Raw genomic sequence first — 19,992 nt, 5'->3', positions numbered from 1 at the left:
TTTTCTTTGTACATTTATGTAGCATGTGTACATGTGTATGTGTCCTGTGTATGCATAGAGTTTAGAGGACGATTTGGTGGAGTCATTCTCTCTTTCCACCATGTGGGTCCTGAGATCAAACTCAGATTGTAAGATTTGGCAATAAGCACCTTTGCCCGTTGAGGCATCTCACTGGACCTGTCTTTTCTTTAGTCATTTATTTAGGGTGGGGGAGGGGAGTGTGTGCATCACTTGCCACAGAACATGTGTGGAGGTTGGAGAACAACCCTTCGGAGTCCATTCTTGCCTTTCCACTTATTGAGGCAGGGCTTCTCTTGTATTTGCCACTGCTCCGAGTTCCAAACTAGCTGGCTTCCCCCCCCACCCAAACTCCCCAACATTCCTCCAGTCTTCTTGCCCATCTTGAGTAGAAATATTGAGACTACAGATGAGCCCCACAGCTGACCTTCTCTATGATTTCCAGGCATCGAACTCAGGTTGCCAAACTTTCGAGGCTTTTTGCCATTTCTCTAGGCCCTGGATTCAAACTCTTGACATTACTACCTCAGACTCCTGACTGCTGAGATCACAGATATGTGCTATCACAGGTAACTTAGCATTTAGCAGTTATCTTTCCACAGCCTGACTGCTGGCCTTTTGTTTGGTTGGTTTTGTTTTTTTTTTTGTAATTGGAGATAGGGTCCATAATCCAGTCTACCTTGAGCTGGCTTATGCAGCTCAGGATGACCTAGAACTTCTGACCCTCCTACCTTAATCTTCGAAAAGCTGAGACTACTGGCATATACCACCATGCTTTGTTAGTAGTCTCTCTATGGGCCTGGAACCTGCAACAATCCTTTTGCCTCAGCCTCCGGAGTACTGGAATGACCAGCATACAAAACCATACCTGATTTAGCATGTGGCCCTACCTCTGCCCCCTATTTTGAGACAAGGTCTCACTCCCAAGTCCTGTTGGCCTGGAACTCACTGTGTAGACCAGGCTGTCCTTGAACTGGCAGACCCCTTGTCTCTGCCTCCCAAGTGCTGAAATTGTTTTGAAACAGGTTCATCTGCAACCCAGGCCTGGAACTTCCAGCAATATTCCTGCCTCAGCCTCCCTGGTGCTGCTGGGATGACAAGCCTCTCATCTGTATTCACCTCAGTAAAGGTTTTATGTGCGTGGACCTCGGTACAGCTAGTGCTGACTCCCTGAAAACCACCTCTTCCTGCTGCTAGTAGCTTAGCCAGCGTTGGTCCCGCCCATAAGCGTGATTGATGAGTCACACCCACCTCTCCCAATTGGCTCTACTCTTCCACGAGGCGGGGACAAGACAGAGGGGCTGCAGACGCCATCCGGACCAGAAAAAGCCAGTAGAGACCAGAAGGTAACCTGGTCCCTGAGAGTTTGATCCACTAGTCCCAGGGGACGTGGGACAGAGGGAACTAACAAGAGGGAACGCGAAGTCTGTGGCGCGCTTGCTGAGTGCTGCCCACGTCCCGCAAGCCGAGCAGGTGTCCCAACTCTGTCCCTGCTTCGTAGACCTCCCGAGCCGAGTTGGTCAGTTTGGTCTTGTCTTCCTGATTCGTAAGACAGAAGCTCCAGGAGGAGGAGGAACCGCCCAACATGGCATCAGAGGTGTGTAGGACTGAGGGGACCTTGCAAAGAAGAGGGGAGGAGCCGGTCGGGTTGAACCGCGTATGGGGCCATCTCCTGCCACACAGACCGGCAGTGATCCTGAAATTCCCGATCACATTTCCAAAGACTGGCTTTAGGTAGACGCAGGGATGTCCGCGTCGTTATCTGCCCATCGAGCGCCGCCAAGTGGCTTATGAAATGATCTCACTATTGGCCACTATGTCGGTGTTTTCCCTTTTTTTTTTTTTTTTTTTTTTTTTTTTTTGTAGTTTTTGTTTGTTTGTTTGTTTGTTTTTCGAGACAGGGTTCCCCCGTGTAGCCCTGGCTGTCCTGGAACTCACTCTGTAGACCAGGCTGGCCTCGAACTCAGAAATCCCGCCTCTGCCTCCCTCTTGTTTGTTTGAGACAGGGTTTCCATGTGTAATCCTGGAAACTCGCTCTGTAGATCAGGCTGGCCTCGACCTCAGAGATCCCCCTGCTTCTGCCTCCCAAAGTGCTGGGGTTACAGGTGTGAGCCACTGAGCCCTGCGTTTTCCCTTTTTAAAAAATTATTTTAAAATTTATATTTGTATGGCTCTTTTGCCTGCATGTATAGATGTCTGTGCGCCACGTGGGTGGCTGCTCCCTGTGGAGGTCAGAAGAGGGTGCGGATCTAAAGGAACTGGAGTTACAGATGTTTGGGAACCACCGTGTGGATGAGGACCAAACCTGGGTCCTCTGGAAGAGAAGCCAGTGCTCTTCACGGCTGAGCCACCTCTCCAGCCCGTTTTTCTTTCCGAGACAGTGGCTTGATTTTAGCCCAGGCTAGACTGAAATTCACCTCTACCCAGACTAGCCTTAAACTTCTTGACAGTTCTCCAGAGTCCACCCCACGGAGTGTTCAGATTCCACCACATGAAAACTTCCCACTTACTGTCTTTTAGCATTTAACGTTTGTTTTTGTTTGCACATGAGTACGTACATGTGAGCTCGCACACACGTGGAGATCAGAGGACAACCTGTAGCAGCAAGGGTCTTTACCCAGTGAGCTGCCTCATCTTCCTTATGCTCCCGCTCGCTTTTCACCCTGCATCCTCTTGTCAGGCCCCACCCTATTAGGATAACTCTCCTCCCATTCATTTGTTCCCATGTATAGGAAAAGTTGAGTCCCTAAAGTTGAGGTCTGTCGTACGGAAACAGCCAGGAGGTAGGGACCTCTCCCTGGCCCCAGTGACCCCCTCCCTCCAGGGTGTTGCTGTCCTCTCCTTTGGGCCAGGAATTCCTGGCTTGTCTTCCGCTTCAGTGACAGGTGTGCTTCCGTGGGCTCGGTTGGTTTATCTGGTAAATGGAATAATGACAACTATTGGGCTTCACCAGTAAGGGATGGATCTCAGAGTCATCACTCTCAACTCTTAGAGAATGGTGGCTGTAGGGAAGCGGATGCCTGCATACGCAGTCCCTTCTGGTCTTCATTAGCGGGCAGCTCACCTCCTTCCTCGTAGCTCATCATTCCGATTAAAGATTTAACGTCATTTGAGTCACGACGGACGGCCTGATCTACTTAGCTGCTGGGTCAAGTGGAGGGTAGGAACAAGGGCTGAACTTTGGAGCCAAACAGATGTGATTTGTACACCGGGGTCAGCCTTGACCTCTTAGTTCCTTTGTGACGTAGGGGTGTTAGTGTCCACTTCATAAAAGGATGTCATTGCAGTACCACCTGCAGCGGCCCATGCCGCTAAACCCAGCACTTGGGAGGCAGAGGCAGGAGGAGCTCTATGAGGTCAAGTCCAGCCTGGTCTACAGAATGAGTTCCAGGACAGACAGGGCTACACAGAGAACCCCTGTCTTAAAAACCAAATAAAGAAAAAAAACCCAAATTATTAATCTTCCTATGTCTACCTCCCTAATGCTGGTATTACGTGTGAGTGCCACTACACCCAGCTAACAGTAACTACTCTGATGCTTCTCTTGTGCATTTACATTGAATATTACTCATTCTACTGGGCCCTTTCCCCCTTTCTCCCAGGCTTCTAGCCTGCAGGGAGACCCTCTCCATTTGCATTGGTCCTTGCCCACTTACTGACCAGTTGGAGACACCTCACTCTGACCTGCCAAGATCCTTTCAAAAGTTTTCCAGAGCTAAGTGTGGTGGCTCACACTTGTCCCTAGCCATTGTAGGTCAGCCTGAACCTCTCTCCACAAGTCAAAACACATGGCTGGAGTTGTAGCTCAGTGGTAAAACACCAGCTTAGGCTGGGCAGTGGTAGCGCACGCCTTTAGTCCCAGCACCTGGGAGGCAGAGGCAGGCAGATTTCTGAGTTCAAGGCCAGCCTGGTCTACAGAGTGAGTTCCAGAACAGCCAGGGCTACACAGAGAAACCCTGTCTCGGAAAAAACAAAAAGAAAAAAGACTTAGAATCCCCCACTAAGGGACTGGAATATGGCTCAGTGGTAGAGCACCTGTGTTTCACAAGACAAAGCCCTAGGGTAAATTCCAAATATGGGAGTGGGTGGGGTCAAGGGGAGTGTGTGTGTGTGTGTGTGTGTGTGTGTGTGTGTGTGTGTGTGTGTCTGGAAGCCTGTGATGGAATTGGAGCTCAGAGTTCTGCTCCTAGAACATGGTGGTCTGGGCTGGAGATGACCTCAGCTTGCCCTAAGCCATTCTGTGGGCTGATACTAATTGTTCTGGCAGCTGTCCTGCTTATTAAGGAGTTATTACCAACAAACCAGGCACAGAGGTCGAAAATCTGGAAAGGAAGGCAGTGGCAGGATCCTTCCTGGGCCCTCCCCTACAGGCTCCAGACTTGCTCCCCATTCTGACTGTCTGGCCCTGATCCACCGGGCCCCAGGGGCCCAGGGTTGGGGAGGGGAGGGCGTTGAAGGAGATCCTTCAAAGGTCAGGTGTAGAACCTCTCACAGAGCTGGGGGTGATGCTGGAGGCTGCTTCTGTGGTTCATAGTCCTCCTGGCTGTTGAGCACTGAGGAGGGGTGGGCTCATAGCCAGAAGCCAGAGCAAAGCGCATGCTCCCTTGATACACTTCAGGGCTCGGGAGGTGGTGTTGGTAAACTGCTTGCTTTGCAAGGGTAAGGACCAGAATTTGGGTCCCAGAGTCAAAGAAGTTGAAGCTGTTGACCAGCCAGCCCAGCTGAATTGATGAATTCAGGATCAGAGAGCAATGGTATCTCTAAGAACATGGTGGTACACTGTAATCCCAGCACTTGGCGGGCGGGGGCAGAAGGTGGAGATCTCTATGAATTCCAGACCAGCTTGATTTATAGAGTGAGTTCTAAGCTAGCCAAGGATACAGAGTGGGGCCCTGTGTGATGGTTTGAATATTAACTAAGACACCCTGTCTCAAAAATAATATTAGTAATAAATAATACGGTAGAGCGCAATTAAGGAAAACACCACTGACGACAGCATTCTGTGTATGTATGCGCGCGCGCACACACACACACACACACACAAAGCAGAGAAAACAGAGAGCGCGCACCCTAACTCTGAACACCCACAGTCTTCCTTCAGTTTGTATTCGCTTTGCAAATGATACCAAACTAAGTGCTTATAACAGTGGTTCTCAATCTGTGGGTTATGACCTCTTTGAGGGTGGAACTTTCTCTTTCTTTTCTTTTTTTTTTTTTTTTTTTTTTTTTTTTGGTTTTTGGTTTTTGGTTTTTCAAGACAGGGTTTCTCTGTGTAGCCCTGGCTGTCCTGGAACTCACTCTGTAGACCAGGCTGGCCTTGAACTCAGAAATCTGCCTGCCTCTGCCTCCCAAGCGCTGGGATTAAAGGCGTGCGCCACCACCACCCAGCTGAGGGTGGAACTTTCACAGGGGTTGTGTAAGAAAACACAGATATTGGGCTGGTGAGACGGCTCAGCGGGTAAGAGCACTGACTGCTGTTCCGAAGGTCCTGAGTTCGGATCCCAGCAACCACATGGTGGCTCACAACCACCTGTAATGAGATTGGTCACCCTCTTCTGGTGTGTCTGAAGACAGCTGCAGTAAATTACACCGGAGTGTAATTACACCGGAGTGAGAGGGAGTGATTTTAAAAAAAAGAAAAAAAAAAGAAAACACAGATATTTACATTATGATTCATAGCAGCAAAGTTACAGTTGTAAAGTAGCAACAAAAATAATTTTATGGCTGGCGGTCACCACACGGGGGGAACCGTATTAAAGGGCCACAGCTTTATAACAAGCCTATCTTGTGGGTATAAACCTTGCTTTGTAAAGAGACAAAGCTGAGGCTTCAAGGATTTATATGGTATACCCAAGGGGCAGAAACCTTATGTACCCTGTGGCTTTTGTAGACACACACACACACACACACACACACAGACGCATATGCACACATGTTGCCAGCGATTAACACTCCATGTCCCTCACCAGTGTTCCTAACCACGATTTTCTAGCTGTTTCCTGTATGTTCTGCATCCTTTCCTACCACCTGTCCATATCCTGGCCTGTGTCCTTCTCTTTCCAAAACAGATGCCTTTCCGATCTATCCCGCTGCTATCTGGTGGCTGGACGTGGGGGATCAGCTAATGTCGTTTTTAGAAAAACAATGATTAAAAAAATAGAGGCTGGACACCGTGGTGGTGATGCACGCCTTTAATCCCGCCACTCTGAAGGCAGAGGCAGGCGGATCTGTGAGTTCAGAGGCCAGCCTGGTCTACAGATGGAGTTCCAGGATAGCTAGCATTACAAAGAGAAATCCTGTCTTTAAAAACAACAAAAGCAAAAGAAAACAACAACAATTACCCTGAATTCTGTGTCTATCATATCCCCTTGCATGTCCACTAAGTTCTCAAGCCTCAGAGTTTCAGTTGCCCTATTTGTCCAGTGAAAATAATGTCTAATGCCTACACCAACGACCCTTACCCCCCTCCTCCCGCCCTTTCTGGCTAATTCTCCCAAGGATCCCTTTTGAGAGTCTGTTTTGTTCTGTCCTCTTGGCCAGAGTGGGAAGCTATGGGGTGGCCGGTTTGTGGGCACCGTCGACCCCATCATGGACAAGTTCAACTCATCTATCTCCTATGACCGGAATCTGTGGAATGTAGATGTGCAGGGGAGCAAGGCCTACAGCAGGGGCCTGGAGGAGGCGGGACTTCTCACCAAAGCCGAGTTGCAGCAGATACTGCAAGGCCTGGACAAGGTAGTCTCCATGTTACAAGCCACACCCTATATCCATTCCCCTGGGAACCCAGGCTCCTAGCCAAAATCCCTAAGACCTTTATTCCCTCCTGCTGATGCTGGAGCTGGAACCCAGGGCTATGTGCATGCAGGGTAAATGTTCTATGCTGAGCCACGCCTCCAGCCCGTCATTCGGAGATTCTAGGCAAGTGTTCTATCACTGAGCCTTGTCCCGACTCTCATATCCAGAGGCATAAGCTGTAGAATTCCAGGTTTGTTGTGTGATCTTGTAATAAGTAGATGGTTACTATACTTATTTCCTCAGACGGCTGGTGCTATAGTTACCACCTCTATCCTTTTTATTTATTTATTTGTTTTTATTACATATACATTGGTGTTTTGCCTGAATGTATGTATATCTAAGGATGTTGGATACCCTAGAACTGGAGTTACAGACAGCTGTGATCTGCGATGTGGGTGCTGGGAATTGAACCCGGATCATCTGAAATAAACAGCCAGTGCTCTTAACACCACCCTACCCGACCCTCTTCCCAACTGTGTCTTTCAATGACTCCTCATTGCTCATGACCAAGGTGGACTGGGTCTGAGATCATCCCTCAGGGATGGGGAAGTATTCTGTGGATCAGCTTCCATACAAGGGAATTAACCATGGTGGAACCAGGACCAAGGCAGGGAAACTCCTGGCTCCTGATGTCTAATCAACCTGATACCCTGGGTTGCTGCTACCTTCTTCAGGTAGCTGAAGAGTGGGGCCAAGGCACCTTCAGATTACACCCTAATGATGAAGACATCCACACAGCCAATGAGCGGCGCCTGAAGGTATGACATACCCTTCTTCATAATTGGTCTCTCTGTCACTAGGCATTCTTGACAGATTAGAAATGGCAAGAGACTTGGGAAGGATGGGGGGGGGTCGCTGGCATAGGAAAGGAGAGCCACAGGGTTGGCAAGGACCCCTACCTGGATTCAAGTGTCAGCACTTGAGCAATGTGGAGGGGGGTTCCTAACCTCACGCCTCTTCACTCTAGGAACTCATTGGTGACACTGCGGGGAAGCTACACACAGGACGAAGTCGCAACGACCAGGTGTCCCAGTCCCTTCTGCCCTCTTCTATGAACCTTTTAACCGTGGGAACCCAGGAGGTTCTAGAGGCTGCAGTCATGGTTCTCTAGGGAAGCAGCCAATGTTACTCCCTGAATTCCGCCTTCTCCTCTCCACAGGTGGTCACCGACCTCAGGCTGTGGATGAGGCAGACCTGCTCAAGACTCTCCACCTTCCTCCGGGTGCTCATCGAAACCATGGTAGACCGGGCAGAGGCGTAAGTCTCCCAAGGATACTGCCATGGGGATTTTCTCCTTGGAGGGGATCGAAACAAGGAATGAGTGTGGGTAGCCGCAAACCAGCCATGGCAGGAGGTCTGCACACAGCATGGGTGATGGTTCCCCCAGGGCTGCATAGCAGATAGGCGCCTGGTCTTCCCTAGTCTTCCCCAGTCTGTATACTCTAGCTCTTCCTGAGACCAGAGTCCACACCCAACTAGGGCAGAACTGCATATATGAACAGCGGGGAGGAAGAACGTAATCCTCGAACTCAGAAATCTGCCTGCCTCTGCCTCCCAAGTGCTGGGATTAAAGGCGTGCGCCACCACCGCCCGGCGCTAGTCTCAATCTTATGACAGTCCTCCTGCCTCAACCTCCCCAGCACTGGGACCACAGACCCTCAGCTGTCATGCCCTTCCTGGTTTTGTCTTTGAGCCCACTGACTTACTTTCGGTTTTGTCACTGGTGAGCATCTGCTCCCTTTTTATAGGTGGAGCACCACAAGTTCATACTTACCACGCCTTAAAAGAGCCTACCCTGTAGCGTTCCAGGTGTCCTAAGCAAGCTAAATCTGTCCCTGCCAGAAGACCCCAATCCCTCAGGTCTCCTGCTTCTTCACCTACTACAGGGAACGTGATGTCCTCTTCCCAGGGTACACACACTTGCAGAGAGCTCAGCCCATCCGCTGGAGCCACTGGATCCTGAGGTGAGCTGTGCGGAGCAGAGGGGGGTGGGGCTTTGTTAGGAAGCAACCCTGAGCTTTTGATGGAAGGGGAGGCTCCCTGCTGTCCTTCCGCCAACCATCCATACCTATTTCCTATTTCCCCACAGTCACGCTGTTGCGCTGACACGAGATTCAGAGAGACTGCTGGAGGTGCAGAAGCGGATCAATGTCCTGCCCCTGGGGAGGTAAGGCAGTCCTTATGGAAGCTGAGGGCCTATGGCTACCAGGGCAACAAGACTGAGGAAAGCGTGGTGTTTAGAGGGAGGGGCCTGTGAAATCCTGCCCCTTCCTCGGGGTCTATATATAGACAGTTGTGGCTGCTAGGGGAGGGACATTTCTTCATTGGTTAAGTTGCCCGTGCTCCTATTGGTAACCACTCATGCGTGCGCCTATTAGCAACCCTAGTGAAACTCACTGGGTCAACAACAAAGACATGAAATGTAGGAGTTGAGAAAAAGAAGGAATCATCAGGGTAGTAGGAGGACAAGAGAGGGTAATGGAGGAGTGAATATGATTAAAATACAGTCTACACGTGTATGAAAATGCATAATGAAATCAGATATGTATAATATACATGCTAATTGAAAACTTTAGGGGCTGGAGAGATGGCTCAGCGGTTAAGAGCACTGATTGCTCTTCCAGAGGTCCTGAGTTCAATTCCCAGCAACCACATGGTGGCTCACAACTATCTGTAATGGGATCTGATGTCCTCTTCTGCAGTGTCTGAAGATGGCTACAGTGTGCTCATATACATAAAATAAATAAATCTTTTAAAAAAAGAAAACTTTGGGGTGGGCTGGAAAGATGGCTCAGTGGTTAAGAGTGCTTGCTGCTCTTCCAGATGACTAAAGTTCAGTTCCCGCATCCACTCTGCACGGAATATAACCCACCTGTAACTTTAGCTCCAGGAACTCCAGTGCCCCCTTCTGCCCTCTATGGGCACTGCACACATGTGACATAAATTCACATATGCATACACACATAGTAAGAATAATAAAAATAAGTCTTTAAAAATAAAACAAAACTGTAAAGGCTGGAGAGCTGCTTTCACAGAAGGTCCGGTTCAGTTCCTGGTGCTCACATTGGGTGCTCGCACACTACCTCTCACCTCAGTTCCAGGGGCTCTGAGGTCCTCTTCTGGCCTCTGTGGATGCCTAAATGCACATGGTTCACATACAGACAACAACGCATACACACACATACACACAGTATTTTTAATACAAAAGAACTAGACCTTGCTCTGCCTTTCAGATCTCTAACCTGGGGATAGCCAAACAAGAAAAACGCTGAAACCCCAGCCAGCTTCCCATCTCGCACCATGTTCGCTGTGTGGTGAAACTCTTCTGGGCCTTAAGGTGGCCAGGCCAGGAAGGGGCTGAGTAACTAAGGCTTGCTTCCAGGTGTTGCATGTGTAAGGTACCCAGAACCTCAATCTCTGTGAACCCTTGTCTCTACAGTGGGGCCATTGCAGGCAACCCGCTGGGTGTGAACCGGGAGCTACTCCGTGTAGGTGAGACACCTTGCTCATCCTTCTCTGGAGACTGTCACTCTTAGCTTCTGTTGGTCTCAAAGACACACAAGATGACATGTATGTGAGAGGCATGGAGAACTCAAGCCTACAGATAAACACTAGAGGACCCAGGAATGTCAAATACACAGGGTTGTGGGTTCAACGTGACTCAGTAGCCGGTGATGGTGCAGACTTCAGGAGTCTGGCCCCGTAGTTTATTTTAGGCGTATTTAAACACAGCACAATTTGGTGAATTTTTTCCTGGTGATAAGTAGTAACTCAATCCTATATGCACAATGAAACTTAAAACATGATGACATTGAAACTCTTTGTAAAGTACATGTGACAGCTGCCGTAAAGGTGGGTACTACAGATTGACAAGCTCCTGATTAGGGTCTGGGGGAGGATCTGTTGTGGTCTCAGCTATCACAGTGCAAAAATCACCAGATAATTAACTACATCCATTCCCAGGCTTCTGGGCACGAAACAGGTTAGATATCCCTCCCTTTGCAGTCTAGCCTTCTATGTAGCATTTCTGGCTCCTCCCCCGTTCCATGCTTATCCATGAGCACCAAGAACCTCAGCACCTCCCACAATGGGAGGGCAGAGGCCCTCATATCTTGCCTATGGGTATTGAGAGTAATGGAGTTGCCTATGTCAGGAGTACCTATTGCTGGGAATAGTTACACCTCCTTCCATCCCCGTAAAATCTGTAAAGAGACCTATCCCCTTCTCATACCCCTCTTCCATTCCCATTTCCAAGAAAGGGTCAAGGGTGAGGCTGGGCATCCAGATGTGGGCACGTCTTGCCTTTCAATTTAGCTGTTTTTCCCCCCCCACCCCCCTCATCTCCAGAACTGAACTTTGGGGCCATCACAATCAACAGCATGGATGCCACCAGCGAGAGAGACTTCGTGGGTAAGACCTCAGAGTCTAGGGCTGGGGATGTACATCAGATAGGAGTGTGCTCGCTTAGTGAGTGGGAAGCTCTGGGTTCGATCCCCTCTGCATGAGCTGGGTATAATGGTGCACACCCATCGTCCCAGCACTTGGGAAATAGAGGCAGAAATATCAGTGATTGACGGACATCCTCTGCTAATTAATTTGTGGCCAGCCTAAGCTATAGAAGACCTTGTCACAAACAAAGGAACAAAGCCAAAATAAGTACTACCAACACAAAGGGCCAGCTAGATTACTCAGTGCATAAAAGCTAGATTACTCAGTGCATAAAAAAGCGCATACGACCGAGCGTGCTGAACCTGAGTTTGATACCCTGAGCCCCAAATGGTGGACAGAGAGATCTGACTCCTGCGAGTTGTCCTTTGGCCATCTCTGAGTGAACGCACAGAGAGTAAATTAAAAGGCCTGTTGTCCCTTCCAGCTGAGTTCCTGTTTTGGGCTTCTCTGTGCATGACCCACCTCAGCAGGATGGCAGAGGACCTGATTCTCTATGGTACCAAGGAATTCAACTTTGTGCAGCTCTCAGATGCCTACAGGTAAGGTCCACACCCTCTACCAACCAGAACCATTCCCTCCCGTCCTGTTGCACCACAGCCTTTGCCAGACCTGCCCAATGCCTCTACCAGCAGGCCAGCCATGCATATGCAGACCCATCAGTTCTAACACCTCTGTCCCCCCAGCACCGGAAGCAGCTTGATGCCCCAGAAGAAAAACCCAGACAGCCTGGAGCTGATCCGGAGCAAGGCGGGCCGGGTGTTTGGACGAGTGAGCTGGGCAGAGATGGGGGGGCAAGGCTTCCAGACAGACCCAATCGTGAGTCCTTAGGGGACTTCATGTCTGACTCTGATGTCCCAGTTGCTCAGTGCCACTCTCCCTGCAGTGTGCTGGACTCCTGATGACCCTCAAGGGACTTCCAAGCACCTACAACAAGGACTTACAGGTTTGAAGCTGGGAGTGTCATAGGGGATCCTCTGGCCTGGACCACATAAATACTTCTCAGAGTTCTGGTATAGCCAGACAGAGACCCTGAGAATGGCTCCCTCCTGTCCTGGGCACACAGTCTGTGACCACCCTCAGAAGTACCCTGCCTCTACTTAAGTAGCAGGGATTGATGCAGAGGGTGCCCAGTGGAACAAGGAACGAGGCTTGGGTGAAGGGTGGGGCTGTGGGTCCCTTACCTGCCACACCCCTCCCAGGAAGACAAGGAAGCTGTGTTTGAAGTGTCTGACACCATGACGGCTGTCCTCCAAGTGGCCACCGGAGTCATCTCTACATTGCAGGCAAGACGAACCTTCTTCACCTACGTCTCCCCCACTAGGCCCAGACCGGGGATTTTCGGGGGAGAGGGTGAGGCTAGAAGACCTGGGAGGGGGAGGGCAAACCTGGGAGGAAGAGGGATAGGATGGGTTAGATACCAAAACCACAGGTTTGGGCTAGAGTAGGTTTTCTGTTTTGGTTTGTTTTCTTTTTTGGTTTTTTGGTTTTTTTCGAGATGGGGTTTCTCTGTGTAGCCCTGGCTGTCCTGGAACTCACTCTGTAGACCAGGCTGGCCTCGAACTCAGAAATCCGCCTGCCTCTGCCTCCCAAGTGCTGGGATTAAAGGCGTGCACCACCACTGCCCGGCCTTGGTTTGTTTTCTGAGACAGGGTTTCTCTGTTTAGCCCTGGGTGTCCTGGAACTCACTCTGTACACCAGGTTGGCCTCAAACTCAAGAGATCCATTTACCTGCCTCTGCCTCCCAAGTGCTGGGATTAAAGGCATGCACCTCAGCCACCGCCACCTGGCTGAGTCTTAGCCCTATCTCAAAAGACAAAAAAAAAAAAAACCTAATAATGAAAATGTTCGAGCGGAGAGTGGATGGCTCGTGGGGGTGGGCTTGGGTTGAAGCCTAACTCAGTTGCTGAGGACACAGTAGAGTGGGCTCCAGGGGGTCCCGAAGCTCACTTTCTGCTGGTCTTACGCCTCCAGATTCATCATGAGAACATGAAACAGGCACTCAGCCCTGACATGCTGGCCACCGACCTTGCCTACTACCTGGTCCGCAAAGGGGTGAGCGTGAGTCCCCAAAGCTGGGCACTCATGTCCCAGGAGAAAACAAGCCCCTGACCACCCTTTGCCCATGTATATAGATGCCATTCCGCCAGGCCCATGAGGCGTCAGGGAGAGCTGTGTTCATGGCAGAGACTAGAGGAGTGGCTCTCAACCTGCTGACGCTACAGGAGCTGCAGACCATCAGGTGTGGTGACCCTCCCGCTCACCTGCCCCTGCCCCTTACCGCTCCTCGCTTCCAACCCCGTATCTATCCACACCTCCATGCTGTGCTACGTCCTGGAAGCTGATCCTGGACAGCTGCAGGCCGGGATGCCCTGGATACTCTGACCCCATCCTCCTTCTCCCCCAGTCCCCTGTTCTCAAGTGATGTGAGTCAAGTGTGGGACTACAAACACAGCGTGGAACAGTACAGTGCCTTGGGTGGCACGGCGCTATCCAGCATCGAATGGCAGATCAGACAGGTGCGGGATCTGCTGCAGGCCCAGGAGTCCTAGATTCCACCCACCCAAAGCTGCTCCCCAATAAAGCAGAGCTCTGAGGAAACCGCCATAAGCATTTGCTGCTGCCCGTCGTCCCCTTGAATGGGCTTGGGGATTTGGTGAGCTGGCCAGTGGGATCCATGAAGGGAATTGAAAAAAACAAAACCAACAACAACAACAAAAACGGAATGCCAGTGCTAAGAGAGACCGAGATCAGAACGAGAGTCATTTCCTCCTACACCTTAAGTCACACAGGGTGGTGGTGGCACACGCCTTTAATCTCAGCACTTGGGAGGCAGAGGCAGAGGCAGGCCGATTTCTGAGTTCGAGGCCAGCCTGGTCTACAGAGTGAGTTCCAGGACAGCCAGAGCTACACAGAGAAGCCATGTCTCGAAAAAACAACAAAACAAAACCAATAAACCTTAAATCCCAGAGACTCCATGCAAGCAGCATAGCCATGAATGCGAGGTCAACACAAAATCATAAACTTAAAACATCATGAAGGGATGTTGGAGAGATGCTTCAGTCAGCGCTTACTCTTGCAAAGAACCTGAATTAGGTTCCCAGCACTCACATAAGGAGGCTCACAAACCTCTGGGAACTCCAGCTCTGGGGGGGATCTGGTGCCCTCTTCTGGCTTCCATGGGTACTACACTCATGCCCATCACACACTCCTCACCACGTACACATCATTTTTTAAAATTAATCTTGCCGGGTAGTGGTGGCACACGCCTTTAATCCCAGCACTTGGGAGGCAGAGGCAGGCAGATTTCTGAGTTCTAGGCCAGCCTGGTCTACAGAGTGAGTTCCAGGATAGCCAGGGCAGGAACCCTGTCTTAAAAAAAAAAAATCTTTTTTGACCCGGGCTATGGTGGCACACTCCTTTAATCCCAACATTCAGGAGTCACAGGTAGGCAAATCTTGAGTTTTAGGCCAGCCTGGTCTATAGAGGGAGTTTCAGGATAGCCAGGGCTATCCAGAGAAACCTTACCTCAAAAAAAAAAAAAAAAAAAAAAAAAACTTTTAAAAACAGCATCACAGCCTGGCAGTGGTGACACATGCCTTTAATCCCAGCGCTTGGGAGGCAGAGGCAGGTGGATTTCTGAGTTCGAAGCCAGCCTGGTCCACAGAGTGAATTCCAGGACAGCCAGAGCTACACAGAGAAACCCTGTCTCGAAAAACCAAAAAAACCACCAAAAAATCAAAAACAACATCACAAGGGCTTCATGAGATCCTTTCTCAGTAAAACACATTGTATTATAAAAATACAATACAATTCCAGTGGGGCACCACCAGTGTCCACCTGACATAGATCAGCAAAAGTGAGAAAGGAGGATGGAGAGGAAAACCCTCGCTTGCCATTGGAGGCAGACTGATCATTCAGGGTGGAAGAATGATCCATTTTTAGGAACACGTGGAACAGGTTCGGGGACCTTCACTATAGCCTTGTCTATAACATCACAGAAAGCAACCTTTCAGGCATTCCTGGGGAAGCAAACTGGTAAAACACAGTGTCTATGTGTATGGTATGAGCCTGACTCGGTGGCGAAGTATGAACTAGAGCTACAAGCAGTGCTGTGGACAGTTTTGTTGTTCTGTGGAATGTGTCTGTGAGGGCTTTGAGGCAGAGCTTCATAGAGCCCAAGCTGACCCTGAGCTCACTAAGTAGTTAAGAATGACCTTGAGCTCCTGACCTTCCTATTTACACCTGCCTGGTCCTAGGATCATAGGTGTGTAGGTTTGTGTGCTGCTGGTGGGTGAGCGGAACACCTGCTCTTCTTCCAGCTGAACCCTTCAAACAAGACAGTACCAAAAGTAGGCCAGAAAGGTCCATTAAGCCCGATGACCTGAGAGTAATCCCAGGAGATGACCAATTACCAGTCCTCACAAGTTGTCCTTTAACCTCACAAGCATGTCACAATATGAACACTCCCAGGCATGTAATTCAGCAGCTCAACACACACAAACAAAAAGGGTTGGTTGGTTACTTTGTTTGTTTGTTTTCGAGACAGGGTTTCTCTGTATAGCCCTGGCTGTCCTGGAACTCACTCTGTAGACCAGGCTGGCCTCGAACTCAGAAATCCACCTGCCTCTGCCTCCCAAGTACCGGGATTAAAGGTGTGTGCCACCACCACCCGGAGGTTGATTTGTTAATGGCCCAGTGGTTAAGAGCACTGACTGCTCTTCCAGAAGACCCACGTTCTGTTCCCAGAATCCACATCCCAGTTCACAACTCCAATTCTAGGGGATCCAACTCCCTCATCTGGTCACCGTGGGCACACACACATGCTGTCTATTCACGCACACTCTTGTAAATAAAAACACATCTGTTTTTAAAAGTACTAAGGGTGTTAGAAAGAGGGTTCAGCACTTAAGAGCACTTGTCACGGAGGACCTGGATTCGGTACCCACCACCCACTCAGTGGCTCCCAACCACCTGTAACTCCAGTGTCAGGGGATCCAATATCCTGCTTTAACCTCTACCTGCACAAGGCACATGTATGATGCACATACATACATACAGGAAAAACATCCAAACTAAAATAAATCTAAAAAATATTTTATAATAAATAAGACTTAGGTCACCTAGATAAACAACATTCCTAGTATATTAATTAGCATTTCTTACCAAGATGTGGGTAACTTTTTTAGGGGGGGGGTTTAGAGACAGGGTTTCTCTGTATAGCCCTGGCTGTCCTGGAACTCACTCTGTAGACCAGGCTGGCCTCGAACTCAGAGATCCACCTGCCTCTGCCTCCCCAGTGCTGGGATTAAAGGCGTGCACCACCACTGCCCGGCCGCATTTTTTTTTTTTTTTTGAGGCAACGTCTCCTGTAGCTGAGGCTGGCCTTTCACTTCAAAATGACCTTGAACTCCTGACCTTGATCCTCTTGTCTCCCTCTCCCAAGCACATAGATCATAGGTATGCACTACCACACCTGATTTATGGATAATGGAACACAGGACTTTCTTGTATGTGAACCCCATTATACTGAATCCTTTAAAAATAAAAGATGCCAGGTGGTGGTGGCACTCGCCTTTAATCCCAGCACTTGGGAGGCAGAGGCAGGTGGATCTCTGAGTTCAAGGCCAGCCTGGTCTACAGAGTGAGTTCCAGGACAGCCAGGGCTACACAGAGAAACCCTGTCTCCAAATAAACAACAACAAAAAGATTTATTTTAGTTTATGTATAAGAGTTTGTGTTCATGTGTGTGCCACACATGTGCATGTTCCAACTGAAGCCAGAAAAGGACATCTGATCCCCTTGTAGCTGGAGTTACATGCAGTTGCGAGCCACCTGACCTACGTACTGAGAACCAAGCTGGAGTCCTCTGAAAGAGCATTAAGTTCTCTTCTCTCCCGCCCTTCCCCACCGCCCCCAGACAGGGTTTTTCTGTGTAGCCCTGGCTGTCCTCAAACCCACAGCTGCTTGTCTCTGCCTCCCGAGTGCTGGGATTAAAGGTCTACAGCCATCACCACCCAGCTGCATCGAGCCCTCTTAATTGCTGAGCCATCCCTCCTGCTCGGCATCCTTGGTTCCTTCCTAGGCGACTTTTCTCTTCCTGTCCAGTCTCCAGTGATTTCCCACAGCTTTGCCCACCCTGCAGATTTTTTTTACCAGACCTTGAACTACAAACGCTTTGAATCGTTTGCCATCTGTCCTTACATGACCGTTCTCTACCTTCAAACATCTACTTCACTTCGAAGAGCTGCTCACTTTACTGCAACATGTACTCCACTTCAATAACCACAGTTGATGTTCCTACCCAAGGTTCAAGAGTGGATTGTCTCCTGTCCCTAGAGGCATTGCAGGTGTGGCTGCTGCATCGAATGTGCATCAGTGGGAGGCAGAAAGCAGAGAAGCTATGTCTACGCTCAGTGTTCTCATCTGTGAACATTTGGATGATTAGTAGCCTAACGTTCCCTGAAGAAAGCAAGCCTGAGATGACCAGCAGTCCAGCACCAGGCAGGTCCACACAGCTTCCCAGAATATGAAACAAACTGGAGACTGGAAGGACCCCACTGGGACGGCTGATCCTGGGTGGGAGTGAGCCAAGACAGATGACCCTAGCCCGGGACCACTTGGGCAGGCTAGGCTAGGAGCAAGTCTTAGATAACCACCAGACTGATGCCATGGTGTCCTAAACAGGGGGCTGTCCTGAGATGACCACCAGTCTGGCACTGCCCAGGCCTCAGGGGGCAGATCATGTCCAATATGACCCCTGCTTGGCACCATAATGCACAAGTGGTGTATAACATTCTGAGGCCACTCCTGAGACAACCCCAGACACTCAGAGACCCTGGTTACCACCACTGCCTGGCTTGTACTCAGTTTTCATTTTGCTCATAAACTGAAACTAAGTTCAGGTTCTTGGGCAGTGGTGGCGCACGCCTTTAATCCCAGCACTGGGGAGGCAGAGGCAGGCGGATTTCTGAGTTCGAGGCCAGCCTGGTCTCCAGAGTGAGTTCCAGGACAGCCAAGGCTACACAGAGAAACCCTGTCTCGAAAAAAACAAAACAAACAAACAAAACAGTTCAGGTTCTCAGACTCCACTTCCCAGAAGCAATTATCCACGGCTGACATTAAAGAATGCTACTAATAAACCAAAAAGTTATGATTATAATACTCATGCTCTGTTATCTCAACGTTCTGAGATTCTTGTTCACCACCTGTCTGCCTGCCACCCCTCTTACCTCACTCAGGACCAATCAGCCTAAAGTTTAGCTGACAATACTCTTGTCTAGGAAGCCAAAGTGTTGTACCACTTCCTTACCTTGCCTTTTAAACTTTTGCTGAACCTGGTTTTTTTTTCTATAAAAAGTCTGCCCTGAGACTGGTACCACAAAATTAGCTTCCCCAGTCCTTTCTGTTCTCCTGATCAATCAGTCTTGGGGTGTGCATTCAATAACCTATTCTTGCTCAACTGAGATCAGTGTTCGTATGGATGTGTGGTGATTCCTGGATTTTGACTGTATGTATGTATGTATGTGAAAGACCCCTGGGGGAGACCCCCACTCAAATCTCGGGAGGACGTGCACCCAAGGAATCACGAGAAACCGTCTTGATGTAATTACAAGAGGTAGTTTTAATTTTGGGGCGCTCCGGTTCGGCACCACACCTATCTCACGCAGGAGATAGTGGAGCCAACTACGAGGCTCAAAAATTAGGGGTTTATATGGGGAAAAGGTCTGGGTGAACAAAGAAATCAGTGTGGCCATACATGATTGGCTAGTTCAAATATTAACTATTACGTGTAGAACAGAGTGGAAAATTTTTAAAGTTGGTGTTAATCTGAGTCAACAGAGCATCTTGACCTTCTTCTATATCTTTTTGGCCTGTTAGTTCCCAGAATGTCTTAACAGCTTGTTTATTTTTGCCCAGGCTTATTTGGACATATTTGATCTAGGTCCACTGTGTTTTTCTCAAACCTGCAATTTTCTCATTAGCCAGCACAAGTTTTAAATTTAACTCTTTCATATGTATGTATGTATGTACGTACATATGTATGTAAAAAAATCTCCTACTCTACTTTCTAAACTGGCTAGTCCTTAAATTCATTCCAATATTGAAGCCAACAGTCCTAATTTAGCTTGACTCATGGTCTAGAGAAACTGAGCAGAACGAGGCCTGGTAAGAGCTGCATGGGCTGAGCCTCCCACAGATCAAAACCATAAATTTCAAGTTAGCCTGGACTCATGGTAAGTTGAGAAGAAAAAAAATACCAACCTACGTTCTCTTCCTTTTACTTGAAAAATTAAAGTTTGACAAACTACAGCTTGAAGCTGACATCCAAGAAAAGATACAAAAGGCCTGTACTCTACAGCTATCCAAGCAATGAACCTTGGGGACCAATTGCTCTGCCAGGCCCACAATAAGTAGGATCTTACATCCTACTTAGGATTCATTAGGATGAAATATCCTAAGAGACCCTTTTTTAAAAATGACCTTAAAGACTCCATCTTCTTTGGCTCCTACATGGGTGGGGTGGATCTGGGAAGAGATAGGAAAGGTGATCAGGGGCTGAGGCAGGCAGATCTCTGAGTATGAAGCCAGCCTGGTCTAACAGAGCAAGTTCCAGGACAGCCAGGGCTACACAGAGAAACCCTGGTGGGCAGTGGTGGCTGATGCCTTTGATCCCAGTACTTGGGAGGCAGAGGCAGGTGGATTTCTGAGTTCGAGGCCAGCCTGGTCTAC

At 49.2% G+C, this 19,992-nt stretch overlaps 2 protein-coding genes and 1 non-coding gene across 5 annotated transcripts in view; 2 read left to right on the top strand and 1 right to left on the bottom strand.

The window, feature by feature from the left end:
• The window catches only part of Crcp (CGRP receptor component), a 35,956-nt gene extending 32,740 nt beyond the window's left edge, over positions 1-3,216 (bottom strand). For both annotated transcript variants that reach the window (XM_031338107.1, XM_031338109.1), the window contains exon 1: positions 3,083-3,216. The gene's annotated coding sequence lies outside the window, so the exon portion shown is untranslated. The remainder of the gene's footprint in view (positions 1-3,082) is intronic.
• Positions 514-13,864, top strand: Asl (argininosuccinate lyase). Of its 2 annotated transcripts, XM_031338103.1 has the most exons (18): positions 514-587; positions 1,044-1,364; positions 1,520-1,615; positions 6,559-6,753; positions 7,488-7,571; positions 7,781-7,837; positions 7,973-8,070; positions 8,700-8,777; positions 8,903-8,980; positions 10,253-10,305; positions 11,161-11,223; positions 11,687-11,801; positions 11,946-12,030; positions 12,146-12,205; positions 12,462-12,545; positions 13,234-13,314; positions 13,395-13,501; positions 13,667-13,864. In XM_031338103.1, the coding sequence occupies exons 3-18, from the start codon at positions 1,604-1,606 to the stop codon at positions 13,809-13,811; spliced, it is 1,395 nt and encodes a 464-aa protein (XP_031193963.1). In that variant the 5' UTR covers positions 514-587; positions 1,044-1,364; positions 1,520-1,603; the 3' UTR covers positions 13,812-13,864. The 2 variants fall into 2 exon arrangements, with proteins under 2 accessions (XP_031193963.1, XP_031193964.1); XM_031338104.1 differs by lacking the exons at positions 7,488-7,571; positions 7,781-7,837.
• Positions 13,865-17,587: 3,723 nt separating this feature from the next.
• LOC116071788 lies at positions 17,588-17,719 on the top strand. Its single transcript, XR_004111153.1, has one exon. It is a non-coding gene; the product is annotated as a small nucleolar RNA SNORA17 (small nucleolar RNA).
• The last annotated feature ends 2,273 nt before the right edge of the window (positions 17,720-19,992 follow it).

The sequence above is a fragment of the Mastomys coucha genome, unplaced genomic scaffold (genome assembly GCF_008632895.1).
Source record: "Mastomys coucha isolate ucsf_1 unplaced genomic scaffold, UCSF_Mcou_1 pScaffold22, whole genome shotgun sequence".
Lineage (NCBI taxonomy): Eukaryota > Metazoa > Chordata > Mammalia > Rodentia > Muridae > Mastomys > Mastomys coucha.
This window is presented reverse-complemented; position numbering and strand designations above follow the sequence as displayed.